Below are 22234 nucleotides of genomic sequence, written 5' to 3'. Positions count from 1 at the left end.
ACAGACTTGTTTTCTTATGGAATCATTAGACAATCCAGTGCTGGTCCCTGTGAGCCACTGACAGCTATGCAAAGTGTTCTTCCCGGGACTCAGCAGATGTCTAGATCCTTAGTGGCTTCCAGAGGAAGGCTAAGCACACAATCCTATGAGTTGAGGCAAGGTCTGATTGCTGAGGTTACCTTGTGAAGCTGGGGTCACAAATATACACAGAGTCAGAGGCTAATGCAAAGAGAAGGCAGAGTGGCCTTGTTAGAAGGGTGCTAAAGCAGGAGTCTTTAGGTCCTGACATGCTATAAGAAATACTTATAAATTCCAATTACTCATGAAATTGTTTCATTTTTTTCTTCTTCCTTGCAGCATCTGTATGTTCAAGAACTTTGCTCGTTTTCGTGTTCTGGTTTGTGGTGGAGATGGCAGCGTAAGCTGGGTCTTATCTACAATTGATGCCTTTGGATTGCATGATAGGGTAAGTTCCTGGCTGAGTCAGTTAACTATTGCTGGAAAGAGTGGGGGGTGTGGAGCTATCTATTCCAAGAAGTCCCAAGTCTGCACTTATCCTATCTACAAACATATCTTCTACAAGCTTAATAGTTAACCTGACCAATCTAAACATGCTCACTTAAGACAATTCTCTGTATCTGGGTGAAGGAGAAATAAAGGAATGGGTGTAAAGAATGAGCCTTCTCTAGGCTTCAAAGTAAAGAGGTGAAAAAGAAGAATGTTCCAATTTTCTTCTTGTGAGGGCAATGATTTTCTTCTCTGAGTCTCTAGAGGGGCATAAACTTTCCTCTAATTTTCCCCATCTCTAGGCAGCCCTTTGCTCTTCTGAATCCAGAATCCAGCATCTCTCTTGCTGGACTCCCAACTCAAACAGCTATAGCTATGACTTTTGCAATAACCCAGAAACTGAGTAGATTATCATTATCATTATTATTATTATTATTAGGAATGGGGTCCAATTCATTTGAGAAAATACCATTTAACTCCAAATCCCCTCCTGCTATACTTATTATAAAGAGATCCTTTAAAGTCCCTGGCTGTAAGGCCTATGCCTTTCTAATCCTTCTCAAAGTCGTTCAGTGAGGGAAACATGGCAGAAGGACTGTTTGAACGAGTGTCTCTCTTTGTTCTTGCAGTGTCAGCTGGCAATCATCCCACTTGGAACTGGTAATGACCTCTCTCGTGTCCTTGGCTGGGGAGCATTCTGGAATAAAAGCGACTCACCACTGGATATTTTCAGCAGAGTAGAGCAGGCTCACGTGAGGGTTTTAGACAGGTGAGTGACCAAAAGGCCGTATACTTATGCCTCTTCTATTTCTATCATCTTAGTCCACAACCCAGCCCCCTTTGAAGTGCCATTTCCCTTGGGAAAGTACAGGCTCATTTGGAAGGTCTTGTCTATTGAGAAACCAGAGAGCCATATATCCCTCAAATATTGTAGAAGCCCCTCTTCCCCCTCTTAAAGATCATAGAGTAGGAGCTTCATGGATACACTTCAAGAGTTTGCTGAGTGTCCTCCAAAATGCATAATCACTTGTCCAGTGGAAGTGTACTTACTCTTGAGAAAGACTCTAGTATTATCAGGCTCTCAGAGAAACTTTTTTAAAGAAAGGGTCGGGGAGGAGATTCAGCACCAGTTGGCTGATATTTTCTCTGCTCCAGAGAATAGAGAGAATATTGTCATCCTATATCCTGAGAAATAGGACTTTTATAGTGAGGTGTGGGTTTTCAAGATACAAATCTAGGATCATGACAAAGATTCTTATTCTGTAGATCTTGAGCAAGGATCTGGCATAAGTATTTCATAAACATATTTCTGGTGCTCATGGTGCTACCTCTGGTTGAAAAAACACTGATTTCTGAGAGTCCTGAGAAAAATTCCTTCCATCACACTAACCTAGGGATGTCATGAAGCAGAATCCTCTCTTATGTATACTTTGAGATTAGGTATACTGCTTGAGTACACTCTCTAGCCCTCTTCCCCAAACACATAAGTAGTTTGAACTCTTTCTTGTACTATGAAGCACTGATTTCATTTGTAATTAGCAGGCACCTAAATAATATTTGTGTTTAAACTTTATTTTAGATGGAGTGTGATGGTCCGTGAATACCCCAGACAATTCCCACTGCTAAAAGGACGGGAGACAATGGATATACCACAATTTGAGGTAATTATTGGTGAGCTATAATTCAGAGCAATCATTTTATCACAAGTGAAACATGAAGAAAAGCCTAAAAAGAATATGTAGTATTTCTATGGACTCAATGATGATGAGATCTCTGAGGACAGGAGACATTAATCAGCAGCTATTTACTACAGATATGTTAGGCATTAGGGATGTAAAGTAATTTTAGTTATTTATTCATTCATTCACTCAAAATTGTTTGTGGAATAACTACTGTATTAGTAAACGTTCTTACACATTGGGAGATAAAGAAGGATAATATAGCCCTTGTTGTGGAGCTCAGAGTCTACTTAGAGGTAGAAAAGGTAAAGTTTTGATAAAGTGCTACGTGTATGTCTGTATGTCCCTCTGTGATGTGTCATGGAAAACATCCAGAATGAGTGCCATTTCAGGTTAGACCCAAGAAACAGCAATAACTAGGAGAAAAGAACAAAGGAGGCCTGTCTTAGTTAGGGTTTCTATTGCTGAAGAGATGCCATGACCACAGCAACTCTTATCAAAGAAAGCATTTAATTGGGGCTGGCTTACAGTTTCAGAGGTTTAGTCCATTATTGTCTGAAACCTCAAAGCCCACCTCCCCCTGCCCCACTTTCTCCAACAAGACCACACCTTCTAATTCTTCCAAACAGTGCTACTCCCTAAGCATTTAAATATATGAACCTATGGGGGCCATTCTTATTCAAACTATCACAGGCCTGTTTTTATACTGTTCCAAAGACAAGAAAGGCTGTATTATATTAACAGGACTGAAAAGCATTCATAATGTCCAGGGCAGAGTGGCCAGGAATGGAACATACAAAATGAGAGACTAGAGAAGTAATCAGGGACCAACCCAGAAAAGGCTAATAAAGCACTGTAAGAAATTTCGATTTTTCTCCTAAGAGCAATGAGAATTCTAGAAGAGTTGGGGGGGATTTTGTTCGCATAGATGTGGGATAGGTGTACGTGTGCATAGCATAGAAGTGTGCTCAGAGATCAGAGACGAGCTCTGGTTCGGGTCCTTAGGCACCTTCCACCCTGTTGTTAGAGTCTCTCATTGGCCTGAAATATCACAGTGTGGGCAAGGCCAGCTAGCTGACTAGATTCCAGGGCTCTGCCTGTCTCTGACTCCTATCTCACTATCACTAGAACTGCAGGTTTTTTATGTGGGTTCGGGGGATTCAAACTCAGCTCCTCATTCTTTCAATGCAAGTGCTCTTACCAACTGGGCCATCTCCCCAGCCTGTTTTTTTTTCACCTTACTTATTATACAAACTTCCAAATATATTGGGAAGTTGAAATGGGAATGCCCACCATTGAAATCTCATTATATTTGCTTTATCACACACCCAAACAACTACCCATCACTGAGTAGTAGTCCATGGTGTGTGAGGAGGCAACTCAAGGACTAAAGATCAGAGGCAAGGAGAACAGTTGGGAAGTGCTGACTTTATTCAAACTAGAGATGATGGTGACTGAGGTTTGTGACTTGGTAACAGAGGTGAGGAGAATTGGACAAAATGGAAACATACTGAGAAAGTATGATTGTAAGGAGTTGGCAGATGCTTGGACCTGGAAGTGATAGGAAGGATTATAACTTGTAATTGGGAATACAGCTCAAGAGTCAGACTACCTGGAATCAAATCTAACAGCTGCTACCCAATAATTCCTTTCTTGTGCCTCAATTTTCTCTTCTGTGAAATGGGCATACAAGTAATCTTGACCTCTCAGGGTAGATATTGAGAGCACATAAAATGATGTGTACATATAACTTAGAACACAGTCAGTTACATACTCAGTACTATATGAGTGGAAACTGTATTGTTAGCAATCTTATTCAAAAAGTAAACTTCTGGTATTGGAAAGTTATAAATCAGAATCACAGATCTATTATTTATTATCTGTATAATATGAGATTTTTTCATTGAGTTCCTCTCTCATTTTTGGAATGATTTTAGATCCCAGATTATCATTAGGTACTTTTGACAAGAATTATTTGGGTTTATTTCCAGAAAGGCAATTGAGTTTCTGGTAAAGATGGTCAGGGGTGGGTTGAAGAGATGCAGTATGGTAAGTCACAGCGCTAAGCTTCTGAGATTGAACACTCTGTTTCTCCCTAGGTTGCTGCCATCAAGCACTTGGATTCTGCAACCACTGAGTTGAACAAAGTCCTGAAGGCCAAGAACCCCACCGAGGTGATCATCGCCACTAGGTCAGTCTTTCTTTGCTTCTCATCCTTTGGGGGATCACAGGCTGTTCAGAGGTCATGATATATGAGGCTCACTTTGATAGCTTGGGGGCTTAAGGCCAAGGAAAGAATGTATTTGTCTTTTCTAATCATTTTCACTCAGCTCAGATTTTCTGAGTGGAAAATTTAAGGTAAAAAAGATAAGATTGGAGTGAGGAGTCATGCAGCTGAAAACAGAGACAACATTGCAAGCAGGTATTTGGAAAGAAGGCCACAAAGGGACACAAAACCTTCTAGATAATCCGACAGTGCAGACCCCTTATTTTCTAATTTGGCACGGGAAAAGAGCTCTTCAGTGCCTGCTGGTACCTGCTTGCTTGCTTTTTATTTTAAATTTGTATTATTTGTCAACTTAAGCTCTATTTATTTTTATAGTTTACCTATCCACACAGTCCAAAATCAAAAGCACAAGTGTCTCCCATGCATTCCATTGACAAAGTCAAAACTCTTCTTGGTAGCCCTGTAGTTTAATTATTCCCAAATTTTAGCAATCATTTTAAATGGGCAGTAGCATATAATGTGCATTGTTTTATAAAATGTTTGACTCATTTAACACTGTATCCTGGGACTCATTCCTTGTCTACACATCAGGATTTTTCTTATTAAAATATTATTTTTGAACATTTCATACATGTATGCATACAATGAAATGTAATTCTATTTACCCTCATTTCACCCCATCATAGACTCTCACATCCTCCTCCCAATACTACCCTAAATATATGTCTTCATTTTTTGATAACCCACTAATCCAGTTAATGCTACCCATATATGCATGGGTATGTGGCCAACCACTAGAGTATGGGAAACCTATCAGTGGCCACATCCTCAAAAGCAGTGATTCTCCCTCCTTCAGCAACTGTTCACTACCAATAGCTTCTCAGTAAGGGGTGGGCCATGGTCATCATCTCCTTGCTCTATGCTGGGATTTTGGCTGGCTTGATGTTCTGAAGCTACTGTGAGCTCCTAAGTACAATAGTCATGTCCTGCCCAAAAGATAGATAGCACTTCACTGCACCCTTTCCATCCTTTCCACTCTTCTGCCATATCCCTAAGCTTTAGTGGTAGTAGGATCAATCTTTTGCGATCAATCTTTTCTTCTCATCACATTGACTTTTGTTAGAAGATGCTGCATTAACTGCTGCCCACTACAAAAGGAAGCTTCCCAAATGACCAAGGTTGAGAGCAGTCCAGATCTGTAAGATTTAAACATGTATTTAGAAGGCAGTTTGACAAGATGACCATTTAGCAAAACCATATCAGCAGGTTATACCCTAGAGCCTACGACCTTCCAACCTGTGGCCTTTTGAGAGGGCTACAATAACGGGTATGAAATGACTTCCTGTGATTCTGGCCTCAAATTCAATCATAAAACAGTTAGTTACCCCATAACAGTCATGTCGCTTTCACATCTGTGGGCACATCTTGCCTCACAGGATGATATTGTAGCATGCAGGACCCAGCCCTAGTAGATGAGGTCATTGATGTCTTTCCTTTCCCAGCAGCCTGCATAGCTTATGACACTGTGAGAGGTAACCAGCCAGCAGGAGAAAGTTTCCCAGGTGTTTTGGAATTGATTCCTCTATGTCATGCAGCCAAAGTATGTGGTGTTTTCCCCCATAGAATCTTACCGTGTAGTTATGGTGGATAACCAAGGGCAATGGCAATATCTTGTACTGCTTTGGAGACTGCTGGTGCTCCCTGACCAATAACTCATAGGAAGGTATCTCATGCCTTGCAATGAGATTTTAAATAATGAGCCATGTCTTTTGGGAAAGACATTGTTCATCCATGTAGTGTAATTCCATTCTAACTGTTTCTTCTTGAAAATTGTAGTTTTAAATTATCTTAACAAGTGGGTTTCCATAGTTTGTCATACATCGTTAGTTTTCTTTAACCTACTCACTACCCTCTTCCTCTGTCCCATCTTTCAACCCTGTTCCATTTAAGTCCTTTAACCCTGTATTCCCCATATTTAACCATTTTCATATTTATTTTTGTATCTTCTATTTCTATTTTTATTTAATTATAAAATTTAAAAGTTTTTCTAATTGATTTCATTCCTATTTTTAAAATTTATTTATTTATTTTACATCCCAATCAAAGTTTCCCCTCCTTTCTCTCCTTCCCGTCTCTCCCATCACCTCCCCTCTGCACCCTCCATCTACTCCTCCTCCATTTATGTTCAGAAAAGGGCAGGCCTTCCATAAATGCCAATCAAGCATGGCATGTCAAGTTGTGGCAGGACTAAACACCTCTCCTGTATTAAGGTTGGACAAGGCAACTCAGTATGAGGAATAGGTTCCCCCCACCAAAAAAAAAAAAAAACAGCAAAAGAGTCAGAGACAGCTCCTGCTCCCACTGTTAGGAGTCCCACAAGAAGACCAAGGTACACAACTGTAACATATATGCAGAGGGCCTAGATCAGTCCCATCCAGGATCCCTGGTTGTTGGTTCAGTCTCTGTGAGCTCCTATGAGCAGATTAGTTGATTCTATGGGTTTTCTTGTGATGTCCTTGTACCCTCTGGTACCTACAATCCTTCTTCCCTCTCTTCAGCAGAATTCCCTAGTGTTAGGCTGTGGGTCTGCATCTGTTTCTATCAATTTCTGGATGAAGCCTCTCTGATGACTATTAGGCTAGGCACCAATCTTTGAGTATAGCAGAATATCATTAGGCATCATTATTGTGACATTTGTTCTTCAGTCATGTTTGGTTCTATCCTAGCTGTCAGGGTCATACAGCCTCTGGGTCCTGGTGCTCCAGGCAGTGTCAGGGGTGGGTTCACTCTTGTGGCATGGGTCTCAGGCTGGACCAATGATTGGTTGGCCACTCCCACAATCTCTATGCCACTCTTACCCCAGCATATATGCCATAGGCAGGAAAGACTGTTTCTTTCCTGTCAAAGGTTATGTGGCTGAGGTTTTGTGACTAGGTTGGTGTCCTAATTCCTGCACTGGTAGTCTTTCTGGGTTAAAGGAGATGGCCAGTTCCAGCTACATACCACTTATTGCTAGGAGTCTTAGCTGGGGTCATCCTTGTAGATTCCTGAGAGTTTCCCTTGCATCAGGTTTCTACCTGACCCTAAAATGCACCCCCTTTCTAGTTGTCTCTTTCAGTACTCTTCCCACCTCCCCACCCCACCTGATCTCTCATGTTCCCATCCCCACCATCCCCCAGTTCACCCATGAGATCTCTTCTATTTCCCCTTCCCAGGAAGATTCATGTGTCCCCACTTGGGCCCTCATTGTTACCTAGCCTCTCTGAGTCTGTGGATTTTTAGGTGGTATGGTTATCCCTTAATTTATACTAATATCCATTTATGACTGAGTAAGTGTTCATCTTTCTGGGTCTGGGTTACTTCACTCAGGACGTTTTTCTTCTAGTTCCCTCCATTTGTCTGCAAATTTCATGATGTCATGGTTTTTAACAGCTGAGTAATACTCCATTGTGTAAATGTACCACATTTTCTTTATCCATTCTTCAGTTGAGGGACATCTAGGTTGTTTCCAGGTTCTGGCTATTACACATAACACTGCTATGAACATAGTTGAGCAAGTGTCCTTGTTGTATGATTGAGCATTCTTTGAGTATATGCCCAAGAGTGGTATAGCTGGGTTTTGAGGTAGCTGAATTCCCAATTTTCTGAGAAATTGCCATATTGTTTTCCAAAGTGGCTGTACAAGTTTGACTCCCACTAGCAATGGAGGAGTGTTCCCCTTACTCTACATCCTCTCCAGCATGAGCTGTCATTTCTGTTTTTGATCTTAGTCGTTCTGACAGGGGTAAGATAGAATCTCAGTGTCATTTTGATTTGCATTTCACTGATAGCTGAGGATGTTGAACATCTCCTTAAGTGTTTTTTGACCATTTGAGATTCTTTTGTTGAGAATTCTGTTTAGATATGTACCCCATTTTTAATTGGGTTATTTGGTTTGTTGATAACTAATTTCTTGAGTTCTTTATATATTTTGGAAATCATCCCTCTGGATGTAGGGTTGGTGAAGATCTTTTTCCATTCTGTAGGCTGCCATTTGTTCTGTGGACCATGTCCTTTGCCTTACAGAAACTTTTCAATTTCATGAGGTCCCATTTATTAATTGTCAATCTTAGTGCCTGTGTTATTGGTGTCTGGCCCTGGACTTTTTTGGATTGGGAGACTTTTGATGATTACTTCTATTTTCTTAGGGATTATAGGTCTGTTTAAATTGTTTGTCTGATTTTGATTTAATTTTGGTAAGTGGTAACTATCAAGTAATTTGCCCATTTCTTTTAGATTTTCCAATTTCGTGGAGTACAGGTTTTTGAAGCATGATGCAATGATTCTTTGGATTTCCTCGGTGTCTGTTGTTATGTCCCCCTTTTCCTTTCTTATTTTCTTAATTTGGATATTCTCTGTCTGCCTTTTAGTTAGTTTGGAATAAGGACTTGTCTATCTTGTTTATTTTCTCAAATAACTAACTCTTTGTTTCATTGAGTCTTTGTATTGTTTTCTTTGTTTCTATTTTATTGATTTCAGCTCTCAGTTTGATTATTTCCTGTTGTCTATTCCTCCTGGATGAGTTTGCTTCTTATTGTTCTAGAGCTTTCAGGTGTGCTGTTAAGTTGCTAATATGAGATTTCTCCAAATTCTTTATGCAGGCACTTAGTGCTATGAACTTTCCTCTTAGCACCACTTTTATTGTGTCCCTAAGTTGGGTATGTTGTGCATTGGTTTTCATTGAATTCTAGGAAGTCTTTAATTTCTTTATTTCTTTCTTGATCCAGTGGTAATTCAGTAGGGAGTTGTTCAGTTTGCATGAGTTCGCAGGCTTTCTGCAGTTTATGTTGTAGAAATCTAGCTTTAATCCATGGTGGTCTGACAGGGTGCTGGAGGTTATTTCAATTTTCTTGTATCTGTTGAGACTTGCTTTGTGACTGGGTGATATATATAGTCAATTTTGGAGAAGGTTTAATGAGGTGTTGAGAAGAAAGTACATTCTTTTGTGTTTGGGTGAAATGTTCTGTAGATATCTGATAGGTCCATTTTAGTCATAACATCTGTTAGCGCCAGTATTTCTTTGTTCAGTTCTTGTCTGGATAACCTGTCCATTGGTGAGAGTCGTGTGTTGAAGTCTCCCACTATCAGTGTGTGAGGGTCACTGTGTGATTTAAGCTTTAGTAGTGTTTCCTTTACAAAAGTGGGTACCCGTTTGTTTGGAGCACAGATGTTGAGATGTTATCTTGGTGGATTTTTCCTTTGATGAGTATGAAGTGTCCTTCCCTATCTCTTTTGATTAATCTTGGTTAATGTCTATTTTGTTAGATATTAGAATAGCTACACCAGCAGGCTTCTTGGAGCCATTTGCTTGGAAAATCTTTTTCCAAACCTTTACTCTGAGGTAATGTCTATCTTTGATATTGAGGTGTGTTTCTTGTATGCAGCAGGATGGATCCTTTTTTCATGTCCATTCTGTGAGTCCATGTCATATTATTGGGGAATTGAATCCATTGATATTGAGAGATCAGGGACCAATGACTGTTAATTCCTGTTATTTTCTTGTAGTTGTTGATGGTGGTAGTGTGTGTGTGTGTGTGTGTGTGTGTGTGTGTGTGTGTGTGTTTTCTTTAGGTTATGCTGGTGTGAGATTATTAATCACCTGTGTTTTTGTGGATGTAGTTAACCTCCTTGGGTTGGAGTTTTCCTTCTAGTACCTTATGTAGGGCTGGATTTGTGGACAGATATTATTTAAATTTGACTTTGTCATGAAATATCTTGTTTTCTTTATCTATGGTGATTGAAAGTTTTCCTGGGTATAGTAGTCTGGGCTGGCATCTATGGTCTCTGAAGAGTCTGCAGTGTGGGAGCCCGTTCTGGGGTTCCTCGTGGCTTTACCCAGCAGGTCCGAATAGAGGATGATCAGGACCACGGGCCTGAGTGCAGGTGTCTGAGATGGCCTGCACTTGGCTGTGCTGGGGGAGGAGGTCTTTTGCTCCACCCCTTGGCTTCTCTATAAAAACCCTGGACCAGAGACAGTCCGGGCCCGTTGGAATAGGTTCCAGGCCCTCTCGAGGCTATCCTTTATTTTCTATCTGTTTATCTCCACGAGATTCTCGGCTATAAATCCTTCTATCTAATATTTCCTGCTGCTCGCACTCAAGAAAACTCTGGGAAGCTGTGGGGGTGGTGGGTAAACGCCCCACACTGCAGGAAATCTATTCAGACCCTTTTGGCCTCTAGAGTCTCCATTGAGAAGTCAGGTGTAATTCTAATAGGTCTGCCTTTATATGTTATTTGGCCTTTTTCTCTCACAGCTTTTAATATTCTTTCTTTTTTCTCTGTGTTTAATATTTTGATTATTATGTGCTGAGGAGTCTTTCTTTTCTGGTTCAATCTATTTGGTGTTCTGTAAGCTTCTTTTACCTTTATAGGCATGTCCTTCTTTAGGTTAGGAAAATTTTCTTCTATGATTTTCGATATATTTTCTGGGACTTGGAGCTGGGAATCTTCTTCTTCTGTTCCTATTATTCTTAAGCTTGATCTTTTCATAGTGTCCCAGATTTCTTGGATGTTTTGTGTTAGGAATATTTTAGATTTAACATTTTCTTTGACCGATGTATCTATTTCTTCTATTGTGTCTTCAATGCCTGAGATTCTCTTTTCCATCTCTTGTATTCTGTTGGTGATGCTTGCATCTGTAGTTCCTATTCACTTACCTAGATTTTCCATCTCCAGAATTCCAGTTTGTGTTTTCTTTATTGCTTCTATTTCCATTTTCAGGTCCTGAAAGTATTACTTATCTCTGTCAACTGTTTGTGTTTTTTTTCTTGGTTTTGTTGACATTGTTTAAGAGATTTATTGATTTCTTCCAATTTTTGATTGTCTTTTCTATTTCTTTAAGTGGTATTTTCATCTCTTCTTTAAGAACCTCTGTCATCATCATAAAATTGGTTTTAAGGTAGTTTTCTTGTGCTTTTGGCTGTGTTGGAATTTTCAGGCCTTGCTGTAGTGGGATGGCTTGCTCTGGTGGTGACATATTGCTCTAGCTGTTGTATTGTTACACTTGGATTTAGGCATCTGGGTTTGGAATGATTATAGATCCAGGTACCAAAATCTGAATGTGGCTTTGCTGGATGGATATTTTCTTCCTTAGTTTCTGTTTCCTCTCTAGTCTTCTGGATCCCATGGCCTGTGGTTGGGTAGAGGTTCTCTATCTGTGTTGGGGGTTGGACTTCTGATGGCCTGGGTAGCCTCTGGTCTGGCAGGGGTTTGCTGCCCAAGCTTGGGGCTGAAGTTCTGGCTATGTATGTACGTGGCCTCCTATCTGGATGGGGATCCTCTGGGGTTCAGATGCTGGCCTGGCTTCTGGTGGAGTAGGAAGCTTCTGCCTGGTTTTCAGGGAGTTGACCTGTTTTCTGGGGTTCAGGATGCTGGTTTGGCCTCTGGGGATCTGGATTCTGGCCTGGTCTGTGATGGGGTGGAATGTTTCTGCCAGAGGTATGAGCTGGGATATGGTGATGAGATGAGAAACCAGTTGGAACTATGCTGGGAGAGCATGGTGAGGGTTGGGGGGCACAGTATTACCTGGGGTTAAGGATGCTGGTCTTGCCTCGGCAAGGGGGAAGAGGAGGCTTCCACCATAGGTGTGGGGCAGGACAAGGAGAGGAGGGGCAGTTGGGAAGGCATGGGTGGGACAATGAGGGGGTGGCTTACCTGGTTTTCAGGGAGCTGGCCTGGCCTCTGATGGGGTGGAAAGCTTCAGCCAGAGGTGTAGGCCTGGTTATGGTGATGAGGAGAAGGAGGTGAAGGGGACTCCCTCACAGCAGGGGCTCCCTTCTGGACCCTGGATTAGGCACAAACCACACCCAAATACCTGTTTTCACAGAGAGATCCTTTATCAAGCTGGGAAGAAAAGTTAGTAGCTGCTTTCTGACTCAGGCAGCAAACAGCAGCAAATGACCTTGCAGGTGTCATTCTTAAGAAGAGAAAAAGGGGAAGTCTATGTTACAATGGGCTAGGATGCATTGGTAAAGAGATAGAGGATGAGGGACAAAGGGAATGGAACAGAGGAAAGGGGGCAGGGGTGTTTGTCCCAGAGGGACAAAGGACTACCTCTGGATAGACAGGAGACAGACTTGGCACATAGGGAAATAGCAGTTTATAAAGGTAAAGGGGAAACCCCTGTTAGGATGAGGTGTTTAATTTTAATTGGGCTTGTTAATTAGATGAGCCAAAGGGGACTTTTGATTGCTGGACTTTGCTACTCAGCCTCAGGAGGAGGAAGTGGCCAAATAAGGGATTAGACCTTGGTGGCCAGCTTTAGGAATGTAGTCTAATGGTTTTTAGCAAGGCAGAGGGAATGGGGGAGAAGGGCAAGGCCAGCCAGAGCCACATGCTCAAGTGGGCTGGTGTCCCTTCAGGAGGGGCAGTTGGGGTTACATTGGGCAGGCATAGGCAGGGTGGGGAGCAGTCTTACCTGGGGTTCAGGAAGCTGGACTGGCCTCTGGTGGAAGAGGTGGCTTCGGCTAGAGGTGTGGGCAGGACATGTTGACAAGGAGAGAAGAGGCAGTTGGGCTTATGTTAGGCAGGCACTGGTGGGGTGGGGGTGGGGCAGTCTTACCTGGGGAGTGGCTGTGATTTCATTTTCGACTCAGTTATCATTCAATGTTCTGTTATTTAGTCTCCATTACTTTGAGTTCTTTCTGTAGTTTTTGTTGTTGTTGATATATAGCTTTATTCAGTTGTGGTAAGATAGAATACAAGATATTTCGTTTTCCCTATATTTTTGAGGCTTTGTGTCCTGATATGTGACCTATTTTAGCATATAAGTCCTATGGACTGCTAGAACAGTGTGCATTCTTTAGTGTTTGGGCATAATGTTCTGTAGATATCCCTTAGGTCCACTTGATTTATGATGTCATTTAGCTCCGATGTTTCTCTATTTAGTTTTGTTCAGATAATCTGCAATTGGTGAGGGTGAGGTATTGCAGTCACCCACTATCACCATGTTGTAATTAATCTGTTGTGGTTTTACATCTAATGGTATTTCTTTTATGAAACTTGGTGTACCTGTGTTTGGTGCGTATGTTTAGAACTGTGATATCTTATTGGTTTATTGTTCCTTTGATGAGTCTAAAGTGACCCTCCTTATCTCTTTTGACTACTTTTGGTTTGAAATCTATTTTTTCAGATATTAGAATGGCTAGGCCTATTTGTTTCCTAGTTCAATTTGCTTGGAATAACTTTTCCATTCTCTTACCCTAAAGTGGTATCTGTTGTTGATGGTAAGGTATGTTTCTTGGATGCATAAAGAGAAGGATACTATTTTTTAATCCAATCAGTTAATCTGCTGTCTTTTTACTGGGTAATTGAGAAAATTAATATGCAGAATATTATTGAAATATATATTAACTACTACCTTTTGTTGATTTTGTGATATTTTCTTAGACTTCATTTGTTTATTCCCTATGAACTCTTGAGTATGTTTATTCTTTCTTTACACTAAATTATTCCTTCCAATATCCTCTGTTAAGCTGGCTTGGTTACTGGAAATTTCTTTAGTCTGTTTTTATCATGGAAGCTTTTCATTTCTCCCTCAATTTTAATAGATCGTTTTGTTGGTTATAGTAGTGAGGGTTGACAGTTTTGATCTTTCTGAATTTGGAATACATGTTGCTAGGCCCTTCTGGCTTTAAATGTCAAGTAATCAGGTGCTATTCTGATGACCCTGCCTTTATGAGTGACTTGACCTTTCTCTCTTGCAGGTGCCCTTTCAATAGCCTTATTCTGGTTTTAATGTTCTAGCTATAAAATGTCATGGAGAGTTTCTTTTCTGTCCTGTCTATTTGTACCTGCATATGCATTTTTTGAATTCTGGAAATTTTTCTTCTATAATTTTATGAAAATATATTTTATGTGTTAGTATAGTATTCTCATTCTTTAATTCATAATTTGAAGTTTAGGTGTTATGAAAGTGATATGAAAGGGACAGAGAGAATAAGAGGTAGGAAGATTTAGGTGAGGAGTGTTGTCCTATTTTTAACTATTACTGCCTTTTAAGCCATGACTGCAACTCCAGCTGCAATGCCCAGAATCCCCCCAGATTCTGTTCCCTCAGGCACCAACTCTTTCAAAGCTACAAAGAGAACTTATCTAAATTTCTGTCCTTCCAAAGAACTCAAGATTCAAAGGTTGAGGTGGAATTCTGCTCCTCAGAGAGGCTGAATAGCAAGTCGCTCACTCCCTCTCCTTGCTAGAGTCTCCCCAAAAGCCCCCATCCTTCTCCTAACCCCCACTTAAAAACCCTTCTCCACATGGCTCCTCCCTACTACTTCCTGTCAGCTAGTTGCTGACTCAGCCTCCTGACTGCAGGTGAATTTTATGCAATCAAACAATGTAACACATCTTTGTATCATTAAACAAATGTTCTAGAGCATAAACAAAAGTAACACACCTTAAAATAATATTCTACAACAGGGGAGAATCTATATGAATCTAATTACAGTTACATACATAGGGGATAATACTTCTCCCAGAAGCCATAGGCAGCTAAAATAAAAGCCTTTTGTCAGGTGTGAGTCTGAGATAATTCCTCTCTAGTTGTTGGTCATGGTTCCCAGTTAACCCCCCCCCCACCTCCAAAAAATGTACAGGTACTGCTATTGACAGTCATTAGCTTCTGCAGGAGGATGATTCAGGTTTCTTGAATATTGTGGTCCCTGGTAGGTGACCATGTTCCAGTGGCTAACCCTACATCCATTATATATACTCAGCAGTACATGTTATACAGACTCAGAGGTCATGACGTTTAAAAGTGGAGGGGGTAGATCTGGGGGAAGTTAGAGCAAGGAGTGGGGGGGGGCGGGATGAATATGATCAAAATACATTTTATGAAATTCTCAAATAATTATATTTATAAAATTAATAAGCCAAATGAAAACTAAGTGGATATATCATATGATTTCTATGATAAAAACAGATTAAAGAAATTTCCTCCCTGAGATCTTTCTTCCCATTCCCCACTAATGTTCCCTTTCTATGTTTTTTGCTTCCACAAGTATTCCACATCAAACACACAAATCTAAAGCTTTTATGTTAAGATCCAAATATGAAATATTTGATTCTCTGGGTCTTTGTTACCTCACTCAATGTACTTCCTTTCTTGCTAAATGAAATTCCATTGTGCCTAACGTGCCAAATTGTCATTATCCATTCATCGATTGGACACCTAGGTTAATTCCATTTCTTAGCCATTGTGATTTGAATAAGAAATGTTCCCCCATAGAGTCATGCATTTAAACACTTGGTCCCAACTGGTGTTTCTGGGGATGTTAAGGAACATTTAGAAGGAACAGTATTACTGGATGAAGTACGTCACTGTGGGCAGGCTTTGAGTGTTTATAGTATTGCCCTATTTCCTGCTCACCTTCTCTGCTTCTTGTGCGTGACTGAGATGTGTTCTTTCAGCTCCCTGCTCCTGCTATCATGGTTTCCCGACCGTTATGGACATCTAGCTCTCTCAAACTTTAATCCAAAATAAATTCTTTATTGTTGCTTTCGGTCATGGTATTTCATCACAGTAACAGAAAAGTAACTAATGTACTCGCTACTGTATTGAGCACACTAGATATGCAAGTGTCTCTGTAGTAGAAAATAGAGTCCTTAGGGTATACACCCAGAAGTTGTATAACTAGGTCATTTTGTTCATCTATTTTTAGTTCTTTGAGGAACTGCTACACTGATTTCCATAGTAGCTGTACCAACTGGAACTCCCATTAACAGTGCATGGGGGTTTCCAATTCCTTCATTTTTTTAAAAAGCATTTGTTGTCTTTTGTTTTAATGTGACTTAGGTCAAAGGACATCACAAAATGGTTTTATTTTGCATTTCCCTGATGGCTAATGGCGGCAAACACTTAAATCTTTTTCTGAGAAAACTTTCTTATGTCCATAGCCCACTTTTTAATTGTGTTGTTATCTTGGTATCTAGGCTTTTTAAAAAGATTGTATATTCTAGACACTTCTCCCACCGTCAAATGTATAGCTGGCAAAGGTCTTTTTTCCATTCTGTAGACGGCCTCTTCAGTTGATAAGTCCCCTTTGCAGTACAGAAACTCTTTCGATTCATGAACTTATACTTTTGATTGTTGGTCTGATTTCCTGAGTTACTGGGAGTACTATTCAGAAAGTCCTTATCCCAACTTATAGCCTTAAGTGTATCCCTACTCTTTTTTCTAGAAGTTTCAGAGTTTGGGGTCCAACATCAATATTTTGCCCCATTTGCAACTGATTTTTGTGCAGCATGAGAGAGAAGGATCAAGTTTCATTCTTCTACATCTATATATCCAGTTTTCCCAACATAGTTTATTGAAGAGGCTGTCTTTTTTTCCATGTGTATTTTTGATATCCTTATATCAAAAATCAAGTGTGAGCCAAACATGCTGGCATGCACCTTTAATTCCAGCACACAGGAGGCAGAGGCAGGTGAATATTTGTGGGTTAGAGGCCAGCCTGGTCTACAAATTGAGTTCCAGGACAGCCAGGGCTATTATACAGAGAAACCCTGTCTCAAAAAACAAACTAACAAAAAAAGTCCTGGAGAAAACAAGGACATAAAGAACATATCTTTACATGATAAAAGCAGTATAAAGGAATCCCATAGCCAACATCATTCTAGCTGAAGAAAAACTCGAAGCATTTCCACTAAAATCAAGAAAGACATAAGGTTGTCCACTCTCCCCTCTCTATGAACATAATACTGAAGTCTTAGCTAGAGCAATAAGACAAGTGAAAGCCATAAAGGATCAACGTCTCCCTACTTGCAGATGAAATGATTCTATACATGAGTTAACTTGGAAAGTCAGCAGTTATCCTGACAGGCCTACCTTTGTGACTTGGCATTTCTCATTTTCAGCTTTCAATATACTTTTTTTTGTTCTGTCCATTTAGTATTTCAGCTATAGAAATGTTTCTTTTCTGGTCCTGTTTGGTGCTTTGTGTATGTCTTATACCTGAATGAGTGTCTATCCCTCTCAATTTGGGAAATTTTCTTCTGTGGTCTTACTAAAATTATTTTTATGCCTTTTGTATGAAATTCTTTTCCTTCTTGCTTGATAAGAAAACATAGGTTTCGCCTTTTCGTGGAGTCCCAGAGGTCATGAATGCTCTGTTCATACATTGTTTTAAATGTATCATTGACTCGGAGTGAATGATCCAATTCCTTTACGCCGGAGGTTCTCACCCTTCCTAGCGCTGCGACCCTTTAATCCAGTTCCTCAGGTTGCGTTGACCCCAACCATAAAATTATTTCATTGCTACTTCATAACTGTCATTTTGCCACTGTTGTGAATCATAATGTAAATAACTGTGTTTCCCTGTGGTCTTAGGCAACCTCTGTGAAAGGTCATTTGACCCCCAAAGGGGTTGTGACGCACAAGATGAAATTGAATGCTCTATTCTCTCTTCATACATGTCTATCTTCTGCATGATTCATCCTATTGGGGAGGGTTCTCACTGAAGATTTAATTTGATCTAGTGTGTTTTCCATTTCCATCATTACTTTCATTTGAGTTTTCTTAGGTACGTCTCTTTATTAAATTCTGTCTTCATATCCTGTATTGACTGCCTTGTTTTATTCAGCTCTCTGTGTTCCCTTTGAAAGTAGTGGAGTCCTCTTTGAGATATTTTTACATATGTATGATTGTTATTTTGAATTCTGCACCTGGAATTTTGTCCAAGTCATTTCCAGTAGGGGTCATTAGTATGGGGTGGTAATTTTTGGAGCAGATAAGCTGTCTGGGGTTTTCACGTTACTTGGATTTTTGCACTAGGATCAGCCTTTTGGGGGTTACATTGTTGGTTAGATTTGTTGTTGTTTTACTTCTGGTTGCCTCTCTTCTTCCAGTGGGTATGTTTGTAATGCTCAGGAGAAACGAGACTGTAGCTGTTATACCGGTTAGACTAGTGTTCCAGACACCAGGCTCTAGCCCCAGTCTGAGGGTTGACTACTGTCTGAAGCAGCAGTCACTGTCCCAGTAGATAAATCACTCTGTAACAGAGTCGACAGTGACTAAAAACAGACACTTACTAAGTACTGATTACTTTAGGGCCTAAAGGAACCCCGATGCTACTGTGTATGCTGATATGTGAGTGTGAGCAGAGTAGAGAAGGAAAGGAGGAGAGGAGACAATCACACTGAGTCTAGTGATGCGTGTTAGGTTGTCACACTGGAAGGAGAGGAAGGAAGGGGGTATTCATAGGAGTGGGAATACTTGAGGCAAAGAAAAAAGACGTGACTATGTGGGAGTTTTGATTAATGGTAGCCTACAAAGAGGAGGTAAAGACGGGTATACCAATGTCATAAACCATGTCAGCCTCTGGGCTTTAGGAGATGTAATACTAAGGAGTGGATATGGGGAAAGAGGAAGAAAGAAAGGAAAGAGAGAGAGAAAAAGACAGTGCAAAGCAGCAAAAGGCATGAACAGTAGGGGACAGTGTTGGCCTGCTACAATGCCCTGCTTTACATTGTAAATAAGAAAGCTGTAGCGAGGGAGGAGAGGTGGATGGAGGTTCTCTTTGTCAGGCCACTCCTTTTTCTCCCTGGTCCTGGTCCTGGTCAGAGGCTGTGCTGATTTTTACCAGTCCAATTCTTCCCTTCTGGGCTCCCAGATCCTCTTGTATGGAGAGTTTTCTTGCCTCTGTTCTGTGGGCTGTGGGTAGCTAAGGCAAACTCCATCTAGCCACACTCGCTGCATCCACACGTCCAAAGTCGGAAGCAGCTGGTGGCTGTGTGGTGCCTACAGCACTGTTTAGAGCTTTGCCTAGCTCCCTCATCTTCACCTTTTCCCGCTGGGGCACTGATGGGGGCCCTGGCAGCAGTCACTGGGAAGCCCTTTTGTGACATGCCTACCAAGACCACTTTTGTGGCTAACTTGTTAGGTTTCTTTTAGACTATTTTACATGGAGTAAAATGTCCACATGGGGGTGGTGGCTGCACTGGTTGTTATAGCAGGAACAAGCCCAGGTCACTAGTGGAAATATTCTGTGGGTCCAATGGTATCTGAGGTTTGCTGGGGTGTTGATCAAGTAGACTGTAGGACTGGAGAAGAGGCTGACTGATGGATGATAACATATTTAGATTCCTTTGAATTCCTTAACTGTGATAAGCCTCACATGCTCCGGCATGGCTTCTCATCCATCAGCTTACCCAGAAGCCCTGCTTACTGTTTTCATTTCCAGCATGATTTCAGTTTGCCTTGTCTTCAGTAATTTTATGTTTTTATTGAATTCTATTTCCATATCTTGTATTGACTTCGTTATTTATTTCTCCTGTTCTCTTAGAGAATATCCTTGTTTTCTTTGAGTTGTTTGGACATACTTATAATCATTCTTTCAAATTCTTTCTCTGGAAATTCTCCAAAGTCATTTTCATTCGGGTCCATTAGTGTGGGATCAGTCATTTTTTGTGGAGATGTGTTTTCTTGGACTGTCATGTTATTTTTTGTTTCTGCACTAAAACTTGATCATCTGAAGTTAGTCCATTGAGTTAGAAGTTTGGGCTGGGGGCTGATACTCCAGAGAGTGCTTATATTTCAGGCCCAGGAGCTAGGGGATCCACAGGAGTGTGGCCAGGGCTCTCTGGGGACTCAGGAACTAATGGATGATAGAAGTTTGTTCTGGGGGCTCAGGGTCCTGTTAGACCAGAGGTTAAGGGAATGATGGAAATTTGAGCCAAATGCTCAGAGCCCAGGGACTGATACCTTACGTGTCAGTTCCTGGGAAGGCAGAAGGTTGGACCTGATGTCTACTGTCTTATAACCCAAGCAACACACTCACCTCCAAAATATTTGGTCATTTGTTCTTCTCAGCACTCTTGAGAGCAAAGATTCTTTGCTTATCCACTACACTCTCATCTGAGAAGCACCAATCACAAAAAGACATTTCCTTGTGTCATTACATTTATATTTTATCAGGTAGCCTTTGAACTAGAGCTGATTGGCCCAATGTGAAAATGTTAACCAAATAAATTCTCTTTTTTTTCTGGTAATTTATAACCATCACTAAGAAATGCTGTAGACCTGTCTCAAGTACATCACTTGGGAATTGGGGTAAAACTGGGCTCAAGTAGGAAAGGAGCACATTTCATCATACGTACAGGAATATAAAACAAAGAAAGAAGGATGGGAAGGTGGAGACAGGACAGAGAAGGCAGGATATATTGAGACAGGAGGAGGAGGAGGAAGATAGATATTGATGCTGTTGTAAAAGATGAGGGCTCTGGGTCTCATGCTCTCTATCACATATGCCGTCTACCTCATTTTTGCAGATTCCTGTGCTTAGCAGTGAAAGACTTTGTGGCTGATATTGTAAAGGCCTGGAGCCAAATAAAGCAGAAGAATACAGCAGTGGAGTCTGTGATTTTGAAAGTAAGCTCCCTTTCCTAGTGTCTTCTCTCTCTCTCTGTGAGCCAGGACTCACCTTTCAAGTAAAACAATGGGGGATCATAAAGGAATGGCAAACTTGAGGAGCTGGCAAACCTTCTTGAAGAGAAAAGCCCAATCTCATCACCCTCATCTTTGCCAAATGAAGAATGGTACTTTGTATGCCACACACCTAGGTAGAAGCCACAAATCTGCCCATGAAAAAACACAAGTATACAGTAAGCATCAGTGAATGGAGTTAAGACACCAAAGCCTGCATGTGAATATCTGCATGTAAGTGGAGATGTGACTCAGATAGCAGAATGCTTGTTAGGCATGCGTAAGGTCACAGATTCTAGCTCCAGCACTACAAACACATGCATATGATAGAAATATGCCAGGGTTGGGATATGGCCCAACAGTTAAAGTGCTTCCTGTGCAAATGTGAAGACTGGGCTTTGGGTCCCCAGAAACTCACATAAGGGTGAGCATTGTAATTCCAGCTCTAGAAAGTGGAGACAGGGGCCCCAAGAACCATCTGGCTAGAGACTATGCATATCAAGGAGTTGTGGGTTTGATTCAGACCTTGCACAATGAATAGAGTGGAAGAGTGATTGAGGATAATCCTGACACTAACCTCAGGTCTCCACCAACACACACACACACACACACACACACACACACACACACACACACACACACACATTAAAAAATAGGAAAAAGAAATAGACACACACTCACCTCCTATAACAGTACCTAACAGGTGGCACACACTTTGTGTCAGAGCTTGTTCTAAGTGCTTTAATGTAATGTATCAATTCTCACAGCTGTCCTAAGATATAGAGGGACAAGGATGTTAAGTAACTTGTCTCACACCATAAACAACTAAAGCAATGTTGTCAACCTATGGGTCACCACCCCTTGGGGGGTTAAACAACCCTTTTGCAGGGGTCACATATCAGATATTTGAATTACAGTTCATAACAGTAACAAAACTACAGTTATGATGTAGCAACAAAAATAATTTTATGGTTGGGGGTCACCACAACATGAGGAGCTGTATTAAAGGATCTCAGCATTAGGAAGGTCAAGAACCACCGTACTAAGTAAAGTTTAAATCATGAAGCAGATGTATATCCTTGAAATACCAATGTGTGAAGACAGACACCAACCCCATGCAGAGGCACACCAGGAACATGCTTATGAATGTACTAGCATGAAAATGTTTCTATTTCTCCATTTTTCCATGTTCCACACAAATTTAAGGGCCAGCTTGACATGGGGAAGGCTATGTGAAACATGCATATTTCCCTGAAGCTACTTAGAAACAAAGACTTTATGTTTAATCCCCTAATAGCCTTTGGGTGTCAGCACATCACCTCACATATGAATTTCTATATCCAGTGTTTCTGGCATATTACTATC

At 40.9% G+C, this 22234-nt stretch overlaps 1 protein-coding gene across 1 annotated transcript in view; it reads left to right on the top strand.

The window, feature by feature from the left end:
• Positions 1-22234, top strand: part of Dgkk (diacylglycerol kinase kappa) — a 128147-nt gene that overhangs the window by 82008 nt on the left and 23905 nt on the right. Inside the window, exons 10-14 of the mRNA XM_006995409.4 lie at positions 358-466; positions 1137-1276; positions 2087-2168; positions 4286-4377; positions 20716-20815. Of these exons, the coding sequence (XP_006995471.1) occupies positions 358-466; positions 1137-1276; positions 2087-2168; positions 4286-4377; positions 20716-20815 (523 nt within the window). The remainder of the gene's footprint in view (positions 1-357; positions 467-1136; positions 1277-2086; positions 2169-4285; positions 4378-20715; positions 20816-22234) is intronic.

The sequence above is a fragment of the Peromyscus maniculatus genome, chromosome X (assembly GCF_049852395.1).
Source record: "Peromyscus maniculatus bairdii isolate BWxNUB_F1_BW_parent chromosome X, HU_Pman_BW_mat_3.1, whole genome shotgun sequence".
Lineage (NCBI taxonomy): Eukaryota > Metazoa > Chordata > Mammalia > Rodentia > Cricetidae > Peromyscus > Peromyscus maniculatus.
The sequence above is the reverse complement of the archived record's forward strand: the minus strand, read 5'-3'. Positions and strand labels throughout refer to the sequence as shown.